At 62.9% G+C, this 17,813-nt stretch overlaps 1 protein-coding gene across 5 annotated transcripts; it reads left to right on the top strand.

Moving 5' to 3' along the window:
- The first annotated feature begins 352 nt into the window (after positions 1 to 352).
- On the top strand, positions 353 to 6,947 carry CD40 (CD40 molecule). Of its 5 annotated transcripts, none has more exons than XM_076351731.1 (9): positions 353 to 409; positions 1,809 to 1,890; positions 2,507 to 2,632; positions 2,743 to 2,886; positions 3,127 to 3,226; positions 4,217 to 4,278; positions 4,549 to 4,650; positions 5,076 to 5,101; positions 6,871 to 6,947. In XM_076351731.1, the coding sequence occupies exons 1-9, from the start codon at positions 362 to 364 to the stop codon at positions 6,919 to 6,921; spliced, it is 741 nt and encodes a 246-aa protein (XP_076207846.1). In that variant the 5' UTR covers positions 353 to 361; the 3' UTR covers positions 6,922 to 6,947. The 5 variants fall into 5 exon arrangements, with proteins under 5 accessions (XP_076207846.1, XP_076207845.1, XP_076207848.1 ...); XM_076351730.1 differs by lacking the exon at positions 6,871 to 6,947 and adding an exon at positions 5,419 to 6,265 and having other exon boundaries at positions 4,552 to 4,650; XM_076351733.1 differs by lacking the exon at positions 6,871 to 6,947 and adding an exon at positions 5,645 to 6,265.
- The last annotated feature ends 10,866 nt before the right edge of the window (positions 6,948 to 17,813 follow it).

Here is a 17,813-nt window from a genome sequence, read left to right as displayed (position 1 = left end):
CAGGAGAGGCCAGGGCGAGGGCCCTTCCCGCGGCCCCCAGCCGCGGTGCCCCCGGCCGAGCATCGCCGGCGGGCCAGGCTGGGGCCCGGGCTGCGGCAGTGCCTCCCCGCAGGCCGGGCTGAGGGCTCGGCCGCCGGCGGGCTGGCACCGCGGGGCTCGGGTGGGCCCGGGATGCGGGAGGGCTGGCGGGGAGCCGGTCCCCCCCCCGCTCCGCTCTTGCCGGGCGCTGGCGGGGCTCTCCGAGCCCGTCGCCGCGCGGGGAAGCCCCGGGGGCGGCGGCGGGCGGCCCAACGCCCCCTTCCTGGGCGGGAACGGGACGAGGCGTTATAGGGCGGGCGGCCGCAGCGCGGGCCGTAGCACCATGAAGCGGCTCGGGCTGCTGGGGCTCCTCGGCGCGGCGCTGCTGGGCGTGAGTGGGGCTGGGGCTGGGGCTGGGGCTGGGGCTGGGGCTGGGGCTGGGGCTGGGGCTGGGGCGCTCCCTCCCTCCCTCCCTCCCTCCCTCGGGGCAGAGCCCCGGCCGCAGCCGCCGGGCTTTCCGGGAAGGGGCACAGTCCGGCCGCTTTGGCCCGTTCCCTCGGCGCGGCCCGCCCTCGCGGGAGGCCCACAGCTGGGGCCGCGCCCGGGGCGGGGGCGGCGGCGGCGGCGGAGGAAGCCCGGCAGCGCTGCCGCCCCGCAGAGCCTGAGCCGTGCCGAGCCAGCTGGGTCCGGTCTCCCCCGGGACCCCCCCGCCGGCGCCCGGGAGCGCGGGCGTGGATGTAGGGAGGAGGAGAGGGCGGGGCAGGCCGGGCTCTGCCCGCGGGCCCTTCGGCCCGACCTCGCTTTCACTTTCCGCCCGAGGGAGCGGGGCCCGGCGGGGTATGCAGCCCAGCCCTGCGCCAGGCCGGGGATGGGGCGTGGGTCCCCACGGGCGGGGATGGGCAGCGTCGAGCCCTGGGGCTCCGCAGCCCTGGGCACAGCCTGGGCCCTCAGACAGGGTCCCCCCAGCCCGGGGCACAGGTCAGGCGCTGGGAGGCTGCGGGGGCGCAGGGACAGGCCTGCCTGCACCCCTTTCACTTCCCTTTCTGCCCAGCGTCAGGCGTGTGTGATGGCGGGGCCAGTTCCCCTCTGCTGGGTCAGGCGTCCCCAGGTTGGACCCAGGCTGCCCCATCGAGCCAGGGCTGCCCGAGGGGCCCCGCGGGGGTCTGCAGTGCCCAGCTGTGCTGGGCCGCAGCACCCTTTGTGCCTGGCCCTCCCTCACCTGCTGGCCCACAGCCCCGCTGTGGGTGGTACAGTGCTGTGGGTGCTCTCCTGCATCCAGACTGGCCTGAGATCTGCTTCTCTGCCTCCTCTCCACCCTTCCTCGTGCACACAGCCCCCTGCTAGGAGGAGCAAGGAAGGGCCCTGGCTGATTTTGCATGGATGATATACTTGCCCGGGGCTTTCCTGCCCCTCAGGGCCAGTGCTTCAGCCTTGGGAAGGAGCTGGTAGTGCTCTGGGCACAGGAGGCTCAGGTAACGTCGAGCCCCCTGCCCAGGGCCACAGCACCGTCGGCAGGGGCACGGAGTAATGTGAGATCAGCATCTGTTAGGAAATCTGGGGAAATGTGGGGCCACCCTACCGGAATCACTGCCACCCCACTTCAAAGAGAGCACTGGTGGCATCAGGCAACGCAGGCGGCTGCTGCGGTCTGTGGTTAGCGCAGGCATGGGAAGAGTGGTGCGAGGAAGCCCTCACCTCAGGACGTGGGTTAGCACACGCGTGCTCGCAGAAGTGAGGTGGTGCCGGAATGCTGGGGAGCGTCATGAATTCACAGGTCTTGTTTCTTCCAGTGCTGGGAGCCTGGTGATGCCATAAGATGCTTTGATAAGCAGTATGAACACAAAGGCAGGTGCTGCAACCGGTGTCAGCCAGGTACGGAGACCCCGTCCCCTTCCTGGGGCCCCAGGGTGCACTGCCCGGCCACAGTGGAGCAAGCACAGCTTGGTGTGACCGAGCCCCCGCCACCCCGTTGCCAGCAGTGCCGACAGCTTCACCTCCCTGTGTCACCTCAGTGCTAGAGCAACTGGGTACCTCATGGGTGCTCTGGGAGACCCCCTGGACCTCATCAAATCTGCCACAGCTCTCTTGGGTTTGTGTGCTCCTGCAGCTGCAGGACCCCATGGCATGGGCAGCTTGCGGGGAGCGTGCTGCCACTGGCACTACCAGATCATGATGGTATTCGCCAGCTCCTGCTGTCACTGCCAGATCGTTTTCCAGTCCTTGGAGTGCTGGAGGCAGTGAACGGCCCCCCTGCTCTCCTGCCTTAGCACCCAGCAGCCCTCCCCACCTGGCCCCGTGCAGCATGCACAGCCACCGGGCGAGCTGGCCCCTGCAGCCCTGGCTGCCGGAGTGGCATCAGGCTACCAAGCAGCATGCCACAATGGCCCTGGCATCCACAGCTGCCAGTGCTCCCCTGTCCTTCTGGCAGAGCTGCTGCCTGGAGAGGGGGAAAGCTCCCTCGCCCCCTCCTCACCAGCCTCTATTGCAGGGGAAAAGCTGGTCTCTGAATGCAATGGTACAGAAGACTCTGTCTGCACCCGCTGTGAGAGCGGACACTATCAGCAGAGCTGGACCAAGGAGAGGCACTGTGCCCCCCACGATATCTGTGAAGACAGTAAGTGCTCTCTGTGCCCACTGGACCCAGCCTGTGGGGGCTGCAGGGGCTGGTGTCCCCCCAGGCTCACCTGCCTGGTGCCTCACCTCGTCCATGCTCCCTTTGCCCAGATGCTGGCCTCATCGTGAAGACACAAGGAAACGCAACGCACAACACTATGTGCCAGTGCCGGGCCGGCATGCACTGCTCTGACATCAGCTGCCAGACCTGTGTGGAGAACCAGCCCTGCCAACACGGCTTTGGCTTTGTGGCAGGTGAGTCTGACCAGCTCATCCCTCTCAGCGGGACTGATGCCCTGGCAGCATTGACCTCGGGTCCTCCAGGGAAAGGGGGGGACTCCCCCAGCAAGGTGTCCCTAGCAAGGCTTTGGGAGAGCTGTGCCTGCTGCTGCACCTGGCAGCAATTGCCATGGGGAGGGCTGCTCACCTGACCCCCACAGCCCCTCACCTCCTGCAGCCCGTACTGACTTTCCTGCAACCTCTGCTCCTCTCCAGCCAAGGCTGCGGCCCGGATGTCGTCCCCCTGCGAGCCCTGTGCAGAAGGCACCTTCTCCAATGTCTCTTCTAAAACCGAGCCGTGCCATCCCTGGACAAGGTATTGTCCGAGTGCTGACCACATCCTTCATCCATCCCCAATTGTGCCCAGTCCCCGTGAGCATGTTCTCTGCTGCCAGCCTCCTTAGGGGCCTTGGGGACTGGGCAGAGGGTCTCTGAGAGACACAGAATCAGGCTGGCATAGGGCAGGAGCAAGAGGAGCAGAGCTATGAGGGTGGTGAGGTCCAGGGTGGTGTGGCTGAGCTCGAGGCAGACATCCAGGCCCTTGTGACTGTCCCTCAGCATGTGCACAGAGTGCTGGCTCCTCCAGGGATGTCCATGCTGTCATCCGCACTGGGAGGCAAGGGATGAGGGGCTACAGGGACCCCCCCATGCCCTGTCCAGGCTCTCCATCCCAGCATGCTCCTTGGCTGTAGTCATCAGCCAAGGCACCAGCCCTCTCCGTGGGGAGTCTGGCTTTGAGGATTCCGTGGGCTGGCAGGTCATCCCTGTCTTTAGAAAGCGGCTTGAGGGTTAATTGCATTCCCTGGTAGAAACGTGAGCCTTATTTCCAGGCTGAATTAGTCTCGCTTCAGCTGCCAGCCATTGGATTTCACTTTGCTTTTATCTGTGCCCAGAAATTACCTCCCCACGGAGCCACTTGTAGCCTGTCATCAAGTCATCTCTGAGCTGTTCTGCAATAGCTGCCATGTCAGAGTCCCAGGGTCTCCCTGACCGGGCAGGTCTCAAATATCCGCTCCCTCCTGTGCCTTGTCCCCAAACTTGTACCCATCTTCAGCAGTTTCAGCAACTCTAGACCAGGACCCTGGGGTCGGGCCCTGCTATGTACCTGCTGTCCCCGTCACACAGCACAGACCCTGGCGTCGGCTGGGAGCCCCTGGCCACTTGCCCCTCCAGAGCCTGGCAGGCTCAGCACAGGACACTGTCTCTCGCAGCTCAGGTGGCCGCCCAGCCCTGGCCGTTCCTCCTCAGGGGCTTTCCGCATGCTCAGGCTGCTGCTGTGGTTACATGGTCTCATTCTTCCCTGCAGCTGTGAGGAAAAGGGGCTGGTGGTGAAGGCAAAAGGGACGAACACCTCGGATGTGATCTGTGGTAAGTGCCCGGTGCCCTTGGCTGGGCCAGTGCAGAGCAGAGATCTCCTGGTGCTCCAGCTCCTGCAGCGCTCAGAGGAGCTGGCCTGGCCCGTGGGTGTTTTTGGGAGAGGAGGGTCTGACTGCACTGCTGGCATGATGCCTTTCTGCTCCTCTCTGTCCCCGTGAGGGATCCCTGCGGGACTGGACCTGGAGCAGAGAAGCAGCTTGGGGCACTCGGCATCTTGGTGGGAGTGTCATGTGGGTGCCTCACTGACCCCATCTCCCTCAGCAGAGTCGGGCAGGCGCTCCTCGCTATCAGTGCTGATCCCCATCACAGCTGCAGTCGTCACGTGCCTTGTGGGCATCTGCATCTACTGCCTGGTCCACACAGGTAAGGGGCTGGGACACGGGAAGGGATGCCTTGGCCAGAGGGGCCATACAGGGCTGAGGAGCTGAGCAGGGAGGATGGCAGCAGCTCTGTCAAGAGTGGGGCAGCCCTTCTGGGGACACTGCCAGGGCGTGGCTCCCTGAGCCCCTTGCCCTGCTGGATCAGTGGGCTCTGTCGTTGGGAGGAGGCATGTTTGCACTGCTGCAGCCCAAGCTGGGCCAGCTCTTGGAGGAAAGCACTGGTGCCCTGAGGGTCCAGCCTGGCTCCCCCGCCGTGGCCCCCAGCCTGGCGGCAGCAGCAGGCACATGAGCTGCAGGACTTGCAGTGTAGCAGCACCAGCCCTGGCTCTGACCCCCTGAGTGCTCACTGCAGGGCAGGGCAGGAGCACTCCCCTGACTGTTGCCTTCTCTGTCCTTCTTTCCATCCAGATCCCAGGCGACGGGTGCAGAAGCAGGTGAGTCTGCCCAGAGCCCTCCTCCAGCAGTGGGCTGGGGTCCCTCCTGGGCACAGCCGGGGAAGTGCCAGCAGCAGGGAGCAACAGAGCAGGGGCTGTGGCTCTGCAGAGCAGGAGGGGTGGGGGCTGTCCTAGGGCTGCCTGGCTGGGACAGGACAAGGGCTGGGGCAACCCTGGGATGCTGCTGGCAAATGCTGAGACAGGAGGGACCCAGACAGGGTGAGGCCCTACCCTGCATGGGAGCGTAGCGTCTTTCAAGATGTGGCTGCAGAGGTGGGGGATGTACCTGCCTGCCCTTGACCCCTGCCCCTGTACAGATAGAGCCTGGGAAGCCCAGAGAGAGACGGGAGGCCCAGCAGCCCATGGAGATGGGGGAGGAAGCCTTCCCTGTGCAGGAGACCCTGCTCGGGGGCCAGCCTGTGGCCCAGGAGGATGGCAAGGAGAGCCGCATCTCGGAGCAGGAGAGGCTGTGAGGGTGCAGGGCACTGCCTCCGACAGTAGCACAGACTGGGGCCAGCACCATCTCTTCTGTCCCCTCTCCAGCTGGGGAGGAAATCTAGCATCTGGCCTGGCTGCAAATGATGTGACGCTGCAGTGGACCATGGCATGACCACCCCCATGGGGATACCTCAGCAGTGCTTGGTCTGGCTGCCTGCCCAGGGCTGCCATAGTGGAGCAAAGCTCAGCTGCCTGCATGGGGATGCAAGAGCAGAGCCCAGTCCCACCGGCGTGCTGCGGTACAGTGCAGCGTGGCTGCTCATATGCTGACCCCCCCTGGCAGAGCCTGGTGCAGGCACGGGCCAGGGCTGCTGCAGTGGAGCAGAGTACGGCTGCTCAGGTGGAGACCCTGTGGTAGACCCCCGGGGATGCCAGGACAGCGAGTATGGGCTGCTGGTGTAGGACCACCGTGGGAGAGCACAGTTCAGCCACCTGCCCAGGGAGGCTGCGGTAGCACCCAGCTGGGCCACCCGCACAAGGGCCCCGTGCTGGAGCTGGGCCCAGTGCCTGTAGCGGGTGCTGGCGATGGAGGCCAGGTGGCTGCTGGTGCTGGTGCCGTGGCAGCCTGGGGCAGGGCAGCAGCCCATGTATCAGCCCGGCCGCTGGGCCCCGTGCTGGCCCAGCACAGACGGGCTCCGTGGGACAAATAAAGGCAGGGCTCGCTGTCCCGGCAGTGCCTGCAGCCCTCTTCTCTCGGCCGGGATGGGGGGGGGGGACGGGACAGGGACCGGTGCCCGGTGCGGCGGGGGCGAGGCCCTCGGACACCGACGCGCGGCGGCCGGGAGATGGTGCTGCGGGGCTGCGCGGGGCGGGACCGGACTGTCCGCGACCGCGTCCAACGCGGGCCGGCAGGGGCGGAGCGCGGCCCCGCCCCGCGTGGGCGTCCGGGCTTTCCGCGGCCGCGCTCCCTCCGCCGGCCGGGCCCGCGGAGCGGGGCAGCCCGTGGGGCGGCTCCGCAGGGCTCGGGGGGCGCCGCCGGGGCTCCCCGGAGCGGGCCCCTCCCTCCCCGTCCGCGCGCGCGCGCACCCACGCACCCAGCGGCACGTGCGCAGGCGAGGGCACACGCTGCTCGCCGCGTGCCACGCAGCCCACGCCGCTGCAGCGCGCAGGCCGGCCCCGCCGCCTGCAGCCATCCCCGTGGAGGCCACTGCCGCGGCCCGCACGGCTCCACACCCGGCCCCGCCACGGTGCTGCGGGGGGAACGACTGGGCTCGATTGTTCTCCAAAAAGCTGTAATTAAACTTTATTATTCTCCCAATGTGCATGAGCAGCACAGCCCGCAGCCCCTGCCAGCCGCTCCTCAGGCCTCCCCGCTTCACTGATGCCTACCAGCACTCCTGGGACTGATGCTCCTGGGAGGGACACTCTGGGGACAGGTGCTCCCAGGACAGATGCTCCCACCAGAGGAGGGAAGGGAAGAGACACCATCAGCTGTGCTTGATGCCTGCCATGGCCCCAGACCCTCCCTACGCTGTCCCCCAGCCTCCAGCACACTCTGAGCCTGGGTGTGCTCCTCCCGCATCTGCAGTCGGCATTCCCTGAGGCTGCCGGGCAATGTGACAGCTCCCACCCACTGACCCCTGCCTGTGAGGAGAGAGCACATGGGCTCCAGTCCAACACGGCCCCACCACCCATGCCCTGACCTCAACCCTGCATCGCAGGGGACTGAGTGTACATGCAGGGCTGCCTGCAGCAGGCAGGCTCAGTGCACCTCGCCTTGCCAGTCCATCACCACATGCACCGTGTGGGGCCTGTCTCACTGCAGGGCAGTGCTGGGGGGCGGGAGGGGGGGAACAGCAACAAAGCTGCTGTGGGCCCTGACCCGCTGGCATGGGACTGGCCTGCAGCAGCGCAGAGCCCAGCGCAGGCTCCAGGTCTGGAGAGCAGCTGCAGCCTGTGACCCGCCACCACCCAAGCGCATGCAGCGTGGCATAAGAAAGGCCATAAATCCCAGAGCCAGGAGCAGCTGGAACACGGAGAGACTTTTACTGTAAAGGCAGCGGCACATTATTTAAGGCTCCTCTTAAAACCTAATGTTAGGTTTAATAAGGGAGATAAAAGCATGTCAGCAGCTCTCCCTCTCAGGACATGATGCTCCCGGCAGTGCCCGCAGGATGGTCCCAGGGCTGGGCAGCATCCCCTCAGCACCAGCCCAGTGAACACCCTGCCCTGGGGACAGACATGACCCCGATTCCTGCTGGCCCTGCCAGTCCTGCCGGTGGAGAGGGCTGGCATCATGTGGGCCACAGACACTGAGCCTTTGGCCCCAAATGGCCCCCAAGGGACTGTCTCCCCACGACTACCCCATGGCAGTGGGCTGGTCCCTCTGGCTCCCTGCGTCTCCCAGTGCTGACCTCTCCCTGCTGGCATGCAGCGTGTTTAATGCCTGTTCCCGCATGTCAGACGTGCCATCTCATTAGCACGTCTGTCTCCCCCAAAGTGAGAAGGGAGAACGCATGAGACCTAATTGAATGTAACTAATTATTCACTCCACAAATGCTCTGTTTAAATGGGATTGTGAGGGACAGAATTACTCATTCTGAAACGGGGAGAGAAAGAGAGGAAGACAGAGAAAACAAATAGAGGCGGATGCTGGAGCTGCAGCTCCCTCTCTCCCCAGAATACCAATTACCGGATGAAGTGATTGTATAAATCTTTACCGAGTGAACGAACTGTACTAGTCACTTACTCCTGTCCTCTTATTATGAGGAAGCGATGAAAAATCATCCCATTCTCCAGTCCAGTTAAGGGCTCCCAGTTGCTGCCTCAGATGCTGTCCGCAGCTGGAGAGCTCGTCCTGGTGCTTTTCCCGGGCGGAGGTCCTACAGAGACAAGGCTGAGTGCGTGGCAGGGATGCAAACCACTCCCGCACCCCTGGCCCCAGGGAGGAGCAGTGACTGCATGTGCCCCGGGGAGCTGCAGGGCTTCTGCCCCAGTGGGAGCCAGGCAATGCCATGCAGCATCCCGGGACACGGGGAGACTCAGGCTGGTCAAAGGCCCCAGTGCTGCATGAACAACAGCTCACCTGAGGACCCCGGTACCTGGCACAGAGGCACCCTGGGCCTTGTGCCTGCAACTTTCCTGCCCCCATCTTCGGTGGGTCCAGCCCTGCCAGGCCACCGGCCCCTCTCTGCAGGCTCCCACAAAGCTCAGAGACCTCTCCAAGTGCTCACCAAACAGGGAGAGCACGGCACTTCCCAACTCCTTCCCATGCTGGAGTCAGCATTTCTCACTCCCTGGCGTCTCTGCTTCACGGGCTGGAGAAATGCGCTCATTAGCAGTGATCTCCATCGCTCTTCCCTGCCACATCGTTTAATCCCAGATCCCTCACACAGTTTCCTCCAAACACACCCGTTTCTGTCCTCAGCAGCGGTGTGGGATTGGAGAGGACGTCCTGGCTGCACAGAGCAGGGAAAGCCAACAGGCTCGCCCCCATGCCCTTCCCGGCGGTGGAGAGCACCCACACCCTGTGGTCCTGCTGCATGAGCTGGTGAGGACCTAGCTAGTCCCACACTCCCCGCAAGCAACACCGGGACCCCCCTCATCACGAGGCACCCAGCACCCTGAGGGCTGGTTTACCAGGACAAAGGCCACCCGGTCTCCACATCTTGCTGCCACCAGGAACAGAGATGCAGCAGCCCCAGGGCGCCCCAGGACCCTGTGGCACTCTGGGTGCTGTGGCTCCCCGGCTCGGCTGGGGGTGAGAAGCTGCTGGAAGAGTTGTGCGGTTGGGTCACTGTGAGGGAAAACAGACTGGCAGCAAGTCAGCGAGGAGAGGGCAAAACCTCCAGCCTGTCCTGCCTTGTACAGGATGGGGATTTAATTGTTGCCAGCAGTGAGTTTCCATGCACTGGAGATGTGTGGGTGTGGGTGTGAGGGAGAGATAACATCATCATCATCATGACAAATGCAGCTGTGCAGCTCCATTCTGTGCTTATTGGCTTTCTTCTGTTTATCTATAAATAATTGTGGGGACACAATAGACTTAAGACTGCCAAAGAGTTTGTCTCCCTCCAGCAACCGTATTGCCACAGTGCTGCCACCTTATCTGCTTGTAGAAAGATGAGGATGGGAAAAATATTTACTGTCGGGGATATTTGTCATCTGCAAATTACCTCTGCCTACAATCCGCAGCGGGGATCGGACTGACAGCGCTGATCTGTACTGCAGGCACATGAGCCCTGGGGTTCTCCACGCTGCCCCAGACCCACCTGAACCTCCTCCCTGTTAGCTGGCAGCACTGTGCCCAGAAATCCACCATGTGTGCAAATCCACACCACGGGCTGCAATGGCAGCCCAGAGGGATGAGGGAAGCAGCAGATGGTGCTGAACTAGGTACCCAGCAAGTGGCTTGACACAGAGGAGCACCATGATGGGACAACTGGGGCACTGAGGAGCTCAGAGGTTTGCAATGTTGGCAGCACCTCCCCGAGCGCACACCTGCACCCCCATGCTACACAGCCAGGGCAGTGTCCCCCCTAGCACAGCAGCCCCAGTCACCGACCACCTTGAGGGCCCCAGGCCTTGCTGCTCTCCTGCAAAGGACAAATGCACCGTGTATCCTTGCCACTCTCTCGGCACTCGACATCCCCGCCAGCCCCGCTCGCCATTGGGATTCCTCATATCCTGCAGCCCAGAGGCTTTTGTACAGCACTTATCACTGCAGTATCCAAGAACCGATCTAATTGATGTGACACCAATTATTCAAGTATCACTAAATGCAGAACTAATGCATCTGTGTGTACAAACCTCCTAGACCCTGACCATGAAATTATAACTCTGACATGAAAGGAGCCAGGGCGGGAGCACCAGCTCTCTCAGCAGAGCCCCCGCCACCACAGCGCTGGCCAGCCCTGCCAGGACACCTCCCCGAGAGCTGCGTGGAGAGGCAGCATCGCATGGGATGCCTGCAGCAAGGTCTGCATCCAGCTCGCTACACGAAGGGTCAGGGCCCGCAGCTCCCTGCAGACTGACCTGCAGCCACGGTGGGTCCCGCACAGCTGAGCCAGCCCAGGCAGCATCAGCCACATGAGTGCTGGCAGGGCTGCCACGACCGTCGTGACAGCCGACCTGGGGAGCTGCTTGCTCTGCAGGGCAGTGCAAGAGCCATTTCTGGGCTGCTCAGCACAGCCCATGCAGCTAGCAAAGCTCTTGGCTTGGACATGGACTGGTGCTGAGAAAAGCCATTCATTGCATTTGAAATTTTACTGTGAAATTAAGCTATGCCTGGACATGCAGAGCTTGGCATAGGCAGCAGTTTGTATTTTGTAAATTGCTTTCTACAATCAATTAAAGAAAAGAGGTGGCTGGTGGCCTGGGGGGGGGGGTACATGGGGTGGCTCCTCTTTGGCCTGGCTCCAGGTCACTGTGTGCAGCCCAGAGGAGCAGTCCTGGCCCCCAAGAGAGCAGCCTCAGCACAGGGAGACTGTGGGGCTGGGGAGAGCCTGCACCCTGTGGAAAAGGGTGTGGCCATTGTGCTGCGAGGGGGGAGGACGGCCCCATCAGGGGCTGCTCTGCTGCCCCCATGCCCGCACCGATTACCTGGCTGAGGGGCTCTTGCCCTGCCACTGCTGGATGCCTGCTCCCCTCTGCACCTCACTTGTCGCTGTGGTCCCTGCTGCACGCCCCAGCCTGGGATGGAGCAGCTGCTGCCGGAGCCGTGTCTCACTGCTGCTCCACACACCCTCCTTGCACCGCTGGCATCACTGCAGCAGGGGTTTGCAGGGCATGGCCCCACGGCATTTACCACACAGCCACTTGGCGAGGCCCCACCGGGCTCCCTGCTACATGGGATGTCACGCAGACCCGCCAGCCGGCCCCAGGCGTTGGCACTGCGCTGGCCAGCAGCAGCTCGCACTGGAGCCCTCCTCAGGACATACCTCTGCCCCTTCCCAGCCTCGTCCCAGCTCCGGCACCCCCGCCCCCAACAGGGACTGGGGACCGCAGAGTCGGCAGCACACTGTGGTCCCAGCACTGCTCCGGGGCAGCGAAGCAGAGAGGTCCCACGTGAACTGGGCGACACAGCGAGGCACAGCCTCAGAGGCAAAGCTCTGGCACCATCTCCCATCACATTTGGGCAGCAAGCATGGCGAGCGCAGCGTGAGTGTCGGGCTGCTTGGATGGCCAAGGGCTCGCCCTGGTTCTGGTTTGCTCAATGTTTTCATTAAGGACCTGGATGATGGAATAGAGAGAGCGCTTATTAAATTTGCAGATGACATGAAGCTGGGAGGGACTACAAGTATCTTGGAGGACAGGATTAGAATTCAAAATGATCTTGACAAATTGGAGAAATGGACTGGAAAAAATAGGATGAAATTCAACAGAGACAAGTGCAAGGCAGTACGCTGAGCCAGAAATAATCAGCTGTGCAAACACAGGCTGAGGATGGCAAGGCCGGCAGCGCAGAGCCCAGCTGGGCATGAGACCACGCAGGTGCTCGGGCAGGAACGGGACAGGCAGGAGGCATGCTGCCTGCTCAGCCTGGTGATCCTTTGGGGACCAGAGGAGCAGGGCCCATGGAGAGGCAGGAGGAACAGATGGAGGGAGTGAGAGGCTCTGCGGAGAGGAACCTCCTCTGGCCTCGAGCACAGACTGACCCCTCGGAGCTGTGCCACAGGCTCTCCTGGGGTCCCACACACCTCTCCCATGCCAGCCAGGAACCATGGTGAGGTCCGGCTGGACCCCAGTCACTGTGCACACTGGGAGCAGTGCCAAGCAGGGGGTCCCCCACAGGCTCTGCCATCCCCCTGCCTTTGCCAGCTCAGAGCCAGGGCAGCTGCTGCCCTGTGGTGCCCCAGGGAGATGCCCCTAAACAGGCCCCAAAAGCTGCTCAGCCTTTCCCGTTGCAGCCCCACTGAGGCACAGCCCCAGGCACCAGCGCAGCCCAGCACCGGGAGCCAAACAGCCTCTGCCAGCACAGGGACCTTTGCTCTGAAGGCGCTTCCCATGCCTGGGGTCTGTCTGCAGCCCCCTGCCCCACAGCGCACACCCCTGCGGGCGGCCATGCCCCGCTCAGCAGCACATCTACAGGGGACAGTGGCCGCAGGCAGGGAAGCTCCTTCCCGCAGCTCCGGCCCTGTGGCTCCAGCCGCCCCCAGGGGTGGACGTGGCTGCCTAGCCTGGGCTGAGCTGCCGTGGAGCCCCTCCTGCTGCCTTCCCTTCGCTCCAGCAATTAGAGCTCCAGCCAGCACCCTTCCAGCCTGTGCAAACACCGAGACTCATTTAAATAAATTAAGACGACATAATAAATCAAAGGGAAACGAGGGGCTGTGCCTGGGGGCAGGGGAGTCACTCGAGTTTAATTACATTGGCGAGCCTCTCGCAACAAAAGTGCGGCGAGTCCCACATGCAGCGAGCGCAGATGTGCAGGAGCGAGCACAGCTCTGCAGCAGGGCTGGCAGTACCACCCTGAAGCCAGTGACTGGCACAGCACCGGCACAGCACCAGCTCTGCCGAGCCAGGAAAGCAAGGCGTGTGCCTGTGGAGGTAGGTCCCGGGCACTGGCCACTTCTGGGCTCCCAGCAGCAGGTGCCCGTGTGGGCAGGCTGCATCCTGGCAGCGCAGTGAGAGCCCCAGCACTTGGCCACTGGCAGCTCCCTGTGGAGTTGCCAGCAGCACCCAGTCCTGCAGGGGAGCTGCCAGGGCAGCCCACAGAGCCCTGCTTGCCCCACGCCCCTGCCCAGGCCCTGCCAGCTGCCTGGAGCCACCGAGCCCAGCTGAGGCTCGGGAAGAAGCAGCAGCGCTGGCAGCACCCCTCCGCCGCTGCGTGAGATTTACAGCCCGTCCCCCGTTGTTTAAAGACTCTCGCTCACGGCTGCAGTTGGGACTCCAGAAAGAGCTTTGTGTTGAGGCAGCAAATTTATGAGGCTGGCTCCAAATCCCCAGTCACATCAGGGGCCAATTCGTCTTCCCAGGGCTGAGGATGAAATTAAATTATTGTAAAATAAATCTGTAAAAATGATGAAAAGACCATCACCCAGCGGCAAGGGTGGGGCGCCGGGAACACACACGCAGCCGTGACGGATGGGGCTCACCGGGTGATAAAGCGGCCAGACCCAGTAGCTCAGGGATTTTTGCTGTAATCTCACTAAAGAGATGTTGTTTACAGGAAAAAGGGTATTTTGGGGAGGAAATTGCATTTCAAGGTTAAAGGAAAAAAATTGAGCAAATCTCCCAGGGAGCCCACTTATGTGCAAGACGGCGGCAGACAGAGACAAGCACACGGGTGCCGGAGGGCAGCTAGGCCGGGACACAGGCTGGAGGCAGCGCCTTGCACACACGAGTGCAAAGGGCCAGAGCAGAGCACATGCCAGCCAGCGCGGCCCCAGCCTGCCAGTGCAGGGCACAGCTGATGCCGGCCTGCCGAGGCTCCCTGCCCAGCCTCACCGCTGGCTCAGGCGCAAGGCAGGAGTGGGCTGCGGATGCAGGCGGGGATGGGGGCTTGCTGGCCCCGCAGGATGCCCAGCCGGGCATGGCAGAGCGGGCGGCGATTGCCCTGGCTTACGACGGGGGAGGCCAGCGTGGCCTGTGGATCCAGGACAGCCTGAGGAGGCTGGGAGTCCCTGTGGGTGCCGCCAGCCCACCCTGATGGAGGAGCTGATGCTGTGCAGCAGCCAGCAGGGTGGATGCTGCTCCCCATCCCTGGTGCCCTGGCACTGCTGGGGGCCGCCCTGCCCCACAGTGGAGGGTGCCTGGCCCAGCTCAATGCCAGCAAACGCTTCCCATGATGAGCCCTGTGAGGAGGGCCCCGAGCGACCAGCACCCCTGCTTAGGGGGCAGGGGGGCACAGCCAAGCAAGTGCACTGCACAGGGATTTGCAGCTTCCCAGTTTCAGTCTCATCCTACAAGAAGGACGTTGGAGAGATCCCCCCCCCCCGGGATGACTGGAAAAAATGACTTCATCTTATACTGTGTTGGCTGGCCATTTAACAATGGGCCACTAGCAAGGCTCAGCATGGGGAAGGGATTTATTTGGGGACACGGTTGCAAAGACAACCCAGCACCAGGTGCTTAATAGTGATTCAGAGGTATCAGAGTGTTGCAGTGCTCAGAAAATGCAGCTGTAGGGAGTTCAGAGACTTTATTCTTCACTTCTGTGAAATCCTACAATACCAGTAGAGATTCCTCAGCTCTGCCCTAAGCACAAAAGCAGTGTGGAGAAAGCAGTGGCTTTGCAGAGCCAAGGTGCCAGCCAGCTTCCAGCCACAGTGCATCCTGGCTGCCCCAGCGCTAGCGGGACCAGCTCCTGCTGGCGCAGGTCAGCCTGGCACCGGGCATACCCACGTCCTTGCTCCCACCCAGGGCTTCTCACAGGGCCTGTTAAACCCAGAGGCTCCCCTGGGTTTATGTGCAGATGCACTCTGAGCATGGCACAGGGGAGGGAAACATTTCCCTGGCGCCGGGAAAGCCCTGTCCTCCCAGGCAGGGCTGGGCACTGCCAAGAGCCTCCCTCGCTCATCCCCAGCTGCTTGTGCCATTGCCCTGGGGCACCAGCAGGCTCTGCCTGAGCCTTCCCCGTGCTTTGATGGTCTGGCCAGACACTGTCACCCACCAAGAGCCTCCTTGCTCCTGCAAATGCTATGGTGCAGCCACAGCTCCAGGCCCTGTCCTGCCACCAGCACCGGGGCAGCTCAGTGAGCACCAACATGTCCCTGCTCACTGATGGGCACAGAGCTCTTGAGAGCGGGGACAGGATGCTGGGCAAGCCCCGCTCATGCCCACCCACGCTGCCCAGTGAGCACTTGCTGCAAAGCCCCTGCCGGGGCAAGCTGTCAAGGCTGTTGGGAATGGGTCTCCCAGCACCTGGGGTCTCTGCAGCTCAGCTAGAGGTGCTGTGTTTGAAGCAGTCACAACAACTAGCCCCTTCCCCAGCACAGTCCTGGGAGAGACAGGATGGAGGGGCAAAGGCGAGCACTGCAGGGGCCCTGGGGGATCCAGCCCTGCTGGCCCCAAGCAAGCAGAGCTGGAGCCCAGCGAGAGCAGACTCACCTGCACAGGTGCAGCAGCTGCAGCACACAGCATTGGCACGGCAAACGCATGGGCTGCTGCAGGGAGCTGGTGGTCCGGGCACCCACGGCAGTCCTCGGCAGCAGTGCAGACCCATCATGTCCCAGGGCCAGGGCCAGGGCCAGGGCCAGGGCCAGGGCCAGACCCTGCCTGCCTGCCTGCCTGCCTGCCCCCACCCACCCACCCACCCACCCACCCTCCCTGCTTACCCTGCAGAATGCCTTTAGCCTCCCTAGAGGAGCAGGCTGAGCTTCCTCCCACCACCCCACTCCAGGCTAGACAGGGAAGCAGTGACCCCCTCTCCTCCTTTTATCACCTAGCAGGGATGTGTTGAGCACTGCCCTAAATCAGCCCCATGTGCACCTAATGGCCTGGGTCACACCCACTCAGGGCACAAGTGAGCTCCAGCCAGCTGACCCCACTGCTCACACAGCCCCCCAGTGCGTCCCAGTGCATCCCAGTACATCCCACGCCTCACCCAGGGCTCCCATGACTGAGCGGCTCCTGGCCTTCCCCAGCCCCTATGGCCAGCGAAGTGGAGCCAGGGAAAGGCACTTTGCTGGACCTGGAATCCTGTGCAGCCCCTTGCCCGCAGCCTTGCCAACGAGTGGGGCCAGGCCACGCATGCTGCAGTGCAGAGAGGGGTCCCGCGGCAGCAGGCGGCGAGGCTGGGGGCAGGAGCTGGCAGCCGTCCCGTGTGGGCTGTGAGGCAGCAGTGTGCCGAAGTGGAAGTAAAGAGTTACTGAGCAAGCAGACGTTCAATAATTCATGGTCACTGAACTGCAACGGGAACAACGACAAATAATAATACAGGAAAATGGGGAAAAACCTGAAATCGTTAGGCCAATGGTTCAAGCATGAAGACAGTGTGCTGAGGGAGCGGGGCGGCAGTCATGCCATGCATGGATGGAAGGGTCGATGCCAGCTGCACCATGGCACCCTGCCCCTGGCCTGGCACTCCCAGCCCAAGGGCTTCCGATGGGACCATTGCCCCACAGGGGCTGTTCTGGGGCACATGCCTGGCCCAGGGGACAACAAACAGTGCTGCATGCCGGCCCTCAGTGCCCTCCAAGCCTGGTTGGCATGCAGGAAGCTTGTTCACGTCTCCAAGAGGCAGGGAAGGCAGATCTACTCTCTCTAATTATAATTAGTGATGCTTACCATGGGAGTTTGCAAACATGGTTTAATTAGAGCAGTCGGGCTCCCTCCACATGCTGCACCCTCCCCGGGGTCAAGGACAGAACAGAGCAAGGGAAGCAGGAGCTGGGGGATGCTCAGCAGAGTTTGGCTGCTGGGCTCAGGCAAGATTTATGCCTTCTCTTCGCCCACAGCCGTGGCCTGGAGGGCTGGCAGGGCTTGACTTGGCTTGGCTTGACTTGGCTTGGCTTGACTTGGCTTGGCTGGCGGGGATCACCCCATGCCTCTGCACAGACCCTCTCTCAAGGGCCCGGCACTGCCAGGACTGCACTCTGCTCCTGGGGACGGGGAGGACACCGTGCACACCGACTCAGCCAGAGGCCAGCAGACATTGCACTGGGAAATTTAATCTACAGCTACAAGAAAGGGCTGTGGAGTCTCTAGATGCATGAGCCTGCTTCTTCTGTCAAGAAGAAAAATAGGAAAGGGGCGTAGGGAATTAGACAAAAGCCACGAAGCAGAGAAGGAGGGTAGGGGGGAGCTGGGGTGAGCAGGCGGTGGCCAGCAGCAGCACCAGCGTGGGCACGGCTGATGCTGCAGCCAGGGCAGGGCAGAGCCCCATGGTGGGAAGGACTCGGCTGCGCCCCTCCCCAGCTGGACCTTCCAGCAGCCTCCCCCCTCCCAGAGCCAGCACCGCGCAGCCTGCACCCAGGGCTCCTCGGCTGCTCCCCTCCCTCCTGCCCCGGCCCTGTGCTGCCTCCGCAGGAAGCCTCTGCTGTGCTATGAGCTGCCGGGGCTCTCCCCAGCTCTGCAGTCAGTGGGGCAGACAGCATTCATGGCTGTCCCCCCCATCTTGTCACCTGTGAGAGCTGCAGGATGCTTGTCCACACTGCCCCGACCTCACTGCAGGAAGACAGGGTTGGGAATGTAACTGGCAATTGCTGAGGCTGAAGTGCTGCATGTTGCGGTGCCACCAAGCATGGTGGGGGTCGCACAGATCCCTCTCGCCAGGAAGCATGGCTGCAGGCTGGAACCACCCCATTGCTGGCCAGGCGATGCCGCTGTCTGCAGC

The sequence above is a fragment of the Aptenodytes patagonicus genome, chromosome 14 (assembly GCF_965638725.1).
Source record: "Aptenodytes patagonicus chromosome 14, bAptPat1.pri.cur, whole genome shotgun sequence".
Lineage (NCBI taxonomy): Eukaryota > Metazoa > Chordata > Aves > Sphenisciformes > Spheniscidae > Aptenodytes > Aptenodytes patagonicus.
Note: the sequence above shows the minus strand (reverse complement) of the source record. Positions and strands in the feature narration are given on the sequence as shown.